The sequence below is a fragment of the Ostrea edulis genome, chromosome 8 (assembly GCF_947568905.1).
Source record: "Ostrea edulis chromosome 8, xbOstEdul1.1, whole genome shotgun sequence".
NCBI classification, from domain to species: domain Eukaryota; kingdom Metazoa; phylum Mollusca; class Bivalvia; order Ostreida; family Ostreidae; genus Ostrea; species Ostrea edulis.
The window spans coordinates 46,326,449-46,335,667 of NC_079171.1; the positions used below are offsets into that span (position 1 = coordinate 46,326,449).

At 33.9% G+C, this 9,219-nt stretch overlaps 1 protein-coding gene across 3 annotated transcripts in view; it reads left to right on the forward strand.

The window, feature by feature from the left end:
• Nucleotides 1–8,916, forward strand: part of LOC125663286 (platelet endothelial aggregation receptor 1-like) — a 65,196-nt gene extending 56,280 nt beyond the window's left edge. For all 3 annotated transcript variants that reach the window (XM_056146246.1, XM_056146245.1, XM_056146247.1), the window contains exons 4-12: nucleotides 20–100; nucleotides 289–882; nucleotides 3,091–3,405; nucleotides 3,696–3,833; nucleotides 4,320–4,442; nucleotides 4,729–4,747; nucleotides 4,845–4,891; nucleotides 7,976–7,997; nucleotides 8,104–8,916. In XM_056146246.1, coding sequence (XP_056002221.1) covers nucleotides 20–100; nucleotides 289–882; nucleotides 3,091–3,405; nucleotides 3,696–3,833; nucleotides 4,320–4,442; nucleotides 4,729–4,747; nucleotides 4,845–4,891; nucleotides 7,976–7,997; nucleotides 8,104–8,188 — 1,424 coding nt within the window. In that variant the 3' untranslated portion in view covers nucleotides 8,189–8,916. The remainder of the gene's footprint in view (nucleotides 1–19; nucleotides 101–288; nucleotides 883–3,090; nucleotides 3,406–3,695; nucleotides 3,834–4,319; nucleotides 4,443–4,728; nucleotides 4,748–4,844; nucleotides 4,892–7,975; nucleotides 7,998–8,103) is intronic.
• The last annotated feature ends 303 nt before the right edge of the window (nucleotides 8,917–9,219 follow it).

Here is a 9,219-nt window from a genome sequence, read left to right on the forward strand (position 1 = left end):
ATCATCGTTTGTTTTTAAGGATGCGAGATTGGCAAGTATGGTGATGGATGTCGAGATTGCAGTGGATGTCGAACATGTGACGTCATTAGCGGTGTCTGCCGTAAGAGGAATTCAACAACCTTTGTCTATCTAACTTTACAATATTAGTATTACACTTCCTCTCGTTGAACAATATTTATATATTCCCAATAGAATTATTGTTTTACGTCCATAGATATTTACAACACATTTTCCCAGTAGTACTCCATTATCATTGTCTAACTATAATTAAACATTTCAAATTAACAGCATCGGTACCCTGCAGTGTTAATTGTATCAGTGGATTATGTGATTCCACGACTGGATATTGTACCCAAGGCTGTGTTAACGGATACTGGGGGAAAACGTGTACATCAATATGTCCACAAAACTGTCAGGGTGGAAGTTGTGATAGTACCAGTGGTTACTGTAACGACTGTAGTAATAACTACTGGGGACAAACGTGTAACACTTCGTGTCCACAAAACTGTAACAGGGGTGTGTGTGATCAAAAGAATGGATCTTGTTATAATGGCTGTACACAAGGACGGTACGGATTACAATGTGAAAACACTTGTAACGCAAAATGTTCGGGGAATGCTTGTATACAGAACAATGGAGTATGCACGAACGGATGTTCTGATTTTTATTATGGAGATACATGTGATTACGAGTGTAGTCCTTACTGTAGTCCCAGACGTTGTAACAGAGTTTCCGGTACATGCACTGGATGTAGCAGCGGTTATTTTGGTTCGTCTTGCCGAGAAACTTGTAGCGTAAACTGTGCTGAGGGAACGTGTGATCAACAGATGGGAAAATGTCACAGAGGATGTAAACCAAGCTGGACCGGGGACCAGTGTGACAGTAAGTTAAGATTTACTAAAGTGATTGATATCAAGTTGTTTATATTATTGGAAATATAGAGATAGTGCAATACTAGTACGTTGATCAGGATAATTGTTACTAATTCTCGTATAGTCTCCTGGTCGCAATGTGTATAATAGGAACAAACTAAATATTGTAGATTTATTTATTGACGAAAGCTTACATTGAGACTTTATATTTATGCACAGACAAAAATCATTGTGGGGAATAAATGAATCATAAGAAAGCCAAATCTTTTATGAAGATAAAGGTCACTTTAATTGTTTGACTCAGTATTTTTATTCAAAACTACAAATGATGAAACATTAACTGTTTGATAATGTCAAAACAGATAAATGTAAAAGGTTATGTTTATCATCACACGGTTTATAGTGCATTTTAAGATTGGTCACCGCAAGAGACGAAATGGTACGGCATCAAACCTTTTATAGAGTGAATACTTTCCCTCTGGGTGTCAAGTTCTGACGTGCGAACCACTCGTTAAATTTAGTTCTAGAGAGATACATGTATTTCATCCCGGCAGTATGGTTTAAAGTCAGACTCCTCAAGTGAACCTCGTCTCAGAAAGATATTCCCCAGCCTTCCACACAGATGACCAGTCACAGTACTAGTTCAGTGACAGGTCGTTCCATTCGTCACCGTGACCTCCTAAGTTCAAGCACCACACAAGACAGAAACATTTCAAACCTAAGATGTAAACATAGGTAGTGGTTGTTCCTTCGCCAAACGCTCGACATTCAGACCTGACAATCACGGGCCTTTGGGATATGAATTTAACGGAAATCACGTGTCGCGTTTTTTAAACGTATATTTATTTCATGTAATGTAAATGATGGATTCAATTATTCTACTATATCCACTAAAAGAAAAATATATTGTATGTTGTTTAACGTCCCGCATGAGAAAATGTTCGATCATATGGGGATGTCACAAAGAACGATGAAGGGCTTCAAATGTAGGCCTATGATCGGCGCTTACGTCCATTTAACAGTAACAGTTCTTTAGCGTGACGAGCATTTGACGATGGAAATGTCACTACCTGTTTTAACGCCTTAGGTCTGTCGCGGCTGGAATTCGAACCCCGACCTTCCGTTTTAGGGGCGAATGCTCTATCTCTAGACCACCGCGATATTAGAGACAAGTATACAGTGCATATATCCTACAATTACCGTGTGCTATAAAATTCAAAACTATTCAGAAACTGTACTCATCGAATAGGCTATATCTTTAAATTCAAAAACGAATTACGATTACACATATACTGTAAAAAAAAAAAATAGCACGAAAATGCAGATCTGAATTATTTGCATTATAATCAAGGATTTCATTCTTTTAGGCCATCAAATGAAGTTGATTCTTAATAAATCATTCATGATTTAAGCATACAGCTTGAAATATAAAAATTCAATTCAGGTCAACGAGGACCGTCGGGGAAGGGTTTCGTCACATTTGTAGATAAAAATGTATATGGAATATAGAGGATATCAATTAAAATATTTTAAAAGTAACCGGACTACACTCAATTATATAAAATGTCAAAATGCGAACGCCCTTAAGTTGTTTATAACGTTGGATGGTGAGTGAATGTGCTCTCATATCTAATATACGCATTCCATGTGATAATATTTTTATTTTGATACCAAAATAGTTGACCTTGTGACCTTGATATTTGAGAAAGCCTCACCTAGACAATATCCCTGCACTATTCATGACAGTGATTTAATGTTCTGTACATGTATATGCGTTTATCAGGGATGACCATTAATTTCACTGCCATGTTTTATGACCTTGACGTTGGAGTATGACCCAAATTTGAAAACTCTAAACTTGGTCCAATCTTTTTAATTGTAAGGGATTTTGGTCTAATATTTCAAATACACACTTCTTGTAACAAGACCTTTTTTCTTTGTACAATCGAGGACAGAGTGTTTCACAAACAAATCGTTCGTTACGTGCTCTGTCACCGTTACTCTAAATTCAGAATATATTATATGATATGATAAATATATATATATATATATATATATATATATATATATATATATATATATATATATATATATATATATATAGTATTTTCTTCTATAGCTTGTGATTCAACACATTAAGGAATTGATTGTTCTCATGAATGTAACGTAAATTGCAAAAATCGCGTCTGTAGTTCTGTAAATGTATTATGTACTTCAGGATGTAAAAGTGGACTTTATGGAGACATTTGTAACAATGATTGTACAACGTGTCCATCTGGATGCAATAGGCACTCCGGCGATTGTGAGGGAACATGTCCGAATGACAAATATGGAAAACTGTGTGATTTACCCTGCAGTCCGGGTTGTTCAGGTGGATGTAATAAGTACACTGGTATGTGTGATCATGGCTGCGTCTTCGGTAAATTTGGAGTCAACTGTAGTGAAAACTGCAACATTGGATGTATTGCCGACTGTGATCAGAACAACGGACGTTGTGAATGCAAAACTGGATGGAAAGGGGACAAATGTGATGGTAAAAAAATAGGTTATTTTGTAGTTTGTTTATAGGTAATTACCTATCCTTTTGTAATCTGTGTAGTAATCACAAAAACAATAGCTTCATTTAATCGGGGAACTATTTATTATCCAATATTTTTTAATTTGATTTCATTTTTCTTTGTTAAGATTTTTTACACACTTTTTAAACTTATCAATATACATCCTATTGTTATGAAGAATACCTGAAGGGACGTAAAGCAAATTAATATGAATAAGTGTAGAGTTGCATGGAAAGTTAATGGAAATGATTTGTTGTAATTCCAGAGTGCAGCTCAGATCATTATGGTCAGTCATGTGATCAACGATGTAGTTCGCATTGTGTAAATGGAATCTGCTTTTCAAACAACGGGACGTGCGTGAGGGGATGTACTGGTACATTCAGTAATGACAAGTGTACCCAAGGTAGGAGACATAGTTATGTAGCCCCTTGGTGTGATCTATCACCTCAGTACAAAGGAATTACTATATTTCAGTACACATATCGCTCTATTTGATTTTTTTTAGATCTAGTAAACCATACATGGTACATATAATATATGAAACAAGTTCAATTTAATATACAATAACAAAAAATATAGAGTACATAATGATTATAGGATATTGTTTGAAAGATTATCAATAATAGCAATATTTTTAGTATCCCATGCATGGGCATTTTGTTAATTTTAGAAGCAACAAATTAGTCTTATGTTACATGATTAAAGATATCATTTATTAGAGTAGTAAATTTCTTATATGAACGTTAACTACATGTAGTTTGTTTTGTAAGATTATATATATATATATATATATATATATATATATATATATATATATATATATATATCAGCATTATACCAAAACTTATTAACCTTTTGTGTGTGATTATACTGTTGATATTCATTACAGAAAATGTGCAACCCTTTACCACTGATTGTGACAACAGCATGGTCATCGTCAGCATTGTAATGTCTGTTGTCATTGTTCTCACAGGAAGTGTCGTAAACTTCCTGTTGTGGAGGAGAAACCAGTGTAAGTAAACCGATTATCAACAAGAGCAACTAATTCTGATAAGTTCTTAATTTTCATATTTTAAAGCCCTTGTTTAAAAGTAGAATATTATATACCAAAAGAATGAAGGGAATACATTTTTTGTCGTAAAATGTCTAAAATCATAAATTAATTTTTAGAACCCAACTGTTGGATCATATGTCTTCCCTAAATTCATTTGTTACTTATATTCCCCATATATTTCATGTAGTTGAATTTGGTAGAGTTAAAGTTTTATTAATCTGATATATATATTTTTTTATTTCAGCCCAGAATGTAAAAAGAAGGTGACTATCATGTTTAGTGTAATTGTTGATAGTAGGTATGTTCAGTTATTTTCCCATTATGCAGGTAAACCACAGTCTATTTTTCTTCTTGTTTCAGATTAAAAGAAAAATCTAATAGCCACACTACAGTGCATGGACTTTCAGGTAACTTAATATTGGAAATAGAATGATGAGTGTGTCACCGCATGGAATAGCTAGTGTCGCTATGGAAATGTGAATATACCTAACATTGATCAATCCCATAATTCCTATAATGAATTTGAAATCAAGGGTAGAGCACACACATACCCTTAAACACTAGAGGTGGGATCAGGTACATGTAATTATGAGAAATAAACATGTTCAGTTCACCGGTGACACTCACCGTAAACCCTCTTGATAACGTAAATGAAATAGTCAGTAGTCAAAGTCAGATTGTAAAGAATGACCTGCCAATTGGTCTGAGAAACGCCAGGCAGCATTTAACCCAATACCAGGCTGCATTTTGAGTACTATTGAATATTATGCATTTATTGCATGATAACAAGGGATATATGGATATTTATAAACCAAAGGAAAATCATATTCATGTAAAACTTACACGGTACCAATTTTGATGCAACAGATGCGCATTTCGACAAAGAATGTCTGTTTAGTGATACTCGAACCGAAACTTTGGAAATTCGAAATTAAATTAAGCTTGTAAGAGCTACAAGGAAAACTAGAGTGCCAAACAAATAGAGTCAAATTCGTCCAAGGATCAACCTATTTATGAGGGAGATATAAACATTAATTTTGATGTGAATTTCTAAATTTTATCCCAGAAATTATATATACATTCGTATTTTTCAAGCTAGTAACGAAATACTTAAGTACTAGGCTGTAGAGACCCCCGGAGACGAACAGTCCACCAACAGAGGCATCGACCCAGGGGTCATAATGTAAAACTTATACAGTATAAATTTTAATGCACCAGATGCACATTTCGACAAATAATGTCTCTTCAGTGATGCTCAAGCCGAAATGTTGGAAATTCAAAATGACAAAAAACTTGTAAGACCTAAAAGGAAAACTAAAGTGCCAAAAACTGTAGCCAAATTCGTCCAAGGATCAGAGCTATGCACGAGGGAGATATCATCCTTAATTTGCAAATTAATTTCTAAATTTTATCCCAGCAATTAAATATGCATCCGTATTTCCAAGCTAGTAACGAAGTACTTGGCTTAAATTTTCATATCTCCCGAACATTCATGAAATAAATTGTTTATTATGCCGGAACAAAGGAAGACTACAAAAATGCATTTAAAATTGGAGTCCGCTCATCTATACATTTTATGTAGCTGAGATTTCCCTAACGGTAATACCGCGCCAACAACGCATTGGAAGGTGCAAACAACGAAATGCATGTACAGCGATAACCAGGTTTTGTATTTCCAATCTCCCTGAATGCTGATTTACTTGCTTGTTTTGTGTATCGACCAAAACAAGGTGATTCAACTGTGTATCAGAGACCCTCATATTTTGTGTCTTACGAACTATGAAAGTAGAATGACTCTTGACTTATTGTGACTTATTGTGACGTCACAATACACTTGGTCTACATTGCCGTTAAATACCGAGAATAGCCTAAAAATGTTACACCCCTACGGTAATTAAGCATATATGGCAAGAGGGAAGGACTTAGCAGTGTTATCATTAGAAGCAGTAGTCTGATGTTCGTCTCTACACGTGCTCTGTAGCAGACGATATTTTGAACAGGGAGACTGACATGCATATATCAAAATGAACTTAAGTTTTCCCGATTTTTCTACCACTCTGCTCCATATGTGAGGCACTGGAAGGGTATGTTTATACTTTGACAAAACTTCACCCTAGGAACTACAAAATGAATTCATCATTGTTTTATCCATGTCTTTTAAAACATGTATTTTTTAGATAATATACACAAATATCGGTATATATGATATACTATTACTTATGATTTTCCTGTTAGTATCTTTCAATTTTGAGAAGAATTGGGGTGGGGGTGTGGGGTGTTGTAGCTGTGTAATGGAGGACATGTGCATTGAAGGATTATTAAGAAACACTTTGTCCATTATGACATTTGGAGACCTATCTGTGATTGCCTTTTCTGACATTGTAATGTTCACACATAAGAGTCCAGATTGAGAGTAAGTTTAATGTGATGGTTGATCAATTGGACACTTGTTATTATTGGTGAGATAATATGGGAGTTACACAACTGAACTAGGAGATTGTTCCTTAACCAAATAAACATCATACTTGACATTAGTCGAGATAAAAAGCTACCGGAAACCCTGTAAAACAGTTATCAGATTGAATTATGAGTTATTTTTATAAAATTAACCAATTTTTTGAAGGAATGTGATTATATATTAATAAAATCTGGATTTACCAATGATATGTGAGTAAGTATTTTTTTCCCCACGTCATACAGTGATTTAATTGCATGTTTCCTTTGGTGCAATCCCTCTTATCTAGAAGTAGACAAGAATGCTCGTGCAATATGTGTGTCCGAACCCGGTGTAAACAATAACAAAAGATAATCACACTCACAAACTGCCAATTTCTACTTTGAAATAAAAATTTAGCCCTGCTTCAATTTTTTAAGCCAAACTTAAAATTTCATTAGAATTTATATCTCAAATAGATATGGCCAATATATGCACAGTTATGAGGGGAACAAGCAAACCCATTTTAAAATTTCAGTACAACAGCTTAATCTTAACCAGAATATTCTTATCTTCCACAATTTTCACCGCTTTGCTGCTTTTATACCGAATTGCCGGCCTTTAGATTTATGGAAAATGCATGAGGCTGTCCAAGTGGTGAAATATGATAGGGAGGTATGATGTTTGAGAGGGATAAATGAAGTTTTATCACCCCTGACACTAGACCAATCAGATTCCGCGTTATATAGAATTCTCATACTGAGACATAATGACATCTACAATGATCACTGTTTATCAACGTGTGCATTACAATCCATTGCTGTCAATGACGTTTTCTTGTTTTTTAATTATATAGAAAAAAATTCTTACATTCATTTGATATATTTTGATTTGACGTTTCTATTTTATTATGATTTGTTTTCACTCCATGTTAGTATGTTCTTTTTAATCCAGGGTACATTTGTTCGATGCATAATTACGTTACTATTAAAGGAATTAACCAAGCATTGTACAGATATAACTGTAAAATGTGATAACAGAATTATTTCATTTCCAGACATACCAAACAGCGAAAACCAGTATGTACTACATTCATTCACTGCTTTATTACAATTGTGTTCAATGTGATGTAATATATGTCATAACAAAATATCAGAACTTATTTTGAATTTTCATTTATACCAGGGTTATATCCTCTTATGCAGAACTCGGAGACCTCGACAGACCGAACACATACGAAGCCCTCCACCAATATGCCAACGCTGTTTAAAAGAATGAGACCTGGATTTGTATGCTTATAGATCAAAATAAAACTGTATATTAGTATTTGAACACTCTCATCGAAGACAATGACAGGTGCTACTGCATCACATGTGAATATTATGTTATAGAAACATGTTTGGCTTTGAATACATTCTACGGAAACTGAAAATCTAATAACAATACTCATGTTTGCTTCATTTGCTTACCACTATCATATTAATACACCATTTTATGAATCAATTTAGCTTCTTCAATGCAAATTGTTTTATAAGCATGGACGGTTGTTTTTTTAATGCGTGTGGGAAACATCTTATAGACAAGGGCTCTATTGTCCGCTTTTAGATTACCAGTTCGCTCTGATAGGGCCCAGGAGTACCCCAAGTTCCGTGATCTGTGGTAAAGCTAATGTAATCTTGAAGTATGCATTCTGCATTTAATTTGGGAAGAATTGTTTGTGTTTCTAAACTTCATCCAATCATGTTTGGCTCCCTATGTTTAGTATTTTTTTATAGACAGTCTTGTGTGACGTCCGTATTTTGTTATGTTTTCTCTGAACTTCCTCGGTATACATGATGTAGCACTTGTAAGTTTGAAATATTTCGAACTGCATCTGCTGATTTTAAAATGAATCATTTTAAGTTCCGCTGCGATTTTAACTGGATACATTTTAATACTGATGCGTAAAAATGACATTTCAGATAATCATAACTTTTTTTTGGAAAAAATTTAAGTGTTCTTAAACAAGTTGTAGTATTATTAAGGATGTTTAAAGGAATGTTCAAATTATTTTTTCTTTATGTTTCCGTTTTTAAATAAAATATTCCCTAATACTATTTCTCTGTGTTTCTTTCGAAATAGTTGAGAATATTCAAACTTTTATCAACCGATTTGATGATATACATTAAGATTAAATGGTATCAATATTTATATTATTTTGACCTTCATGTACAAACTTACATATGGGAAATAAACACTTTTTAAAATTACATTTATGTTAAAAATTAAAAAATCAGAACATACACCCCTAATTTCTTTTTC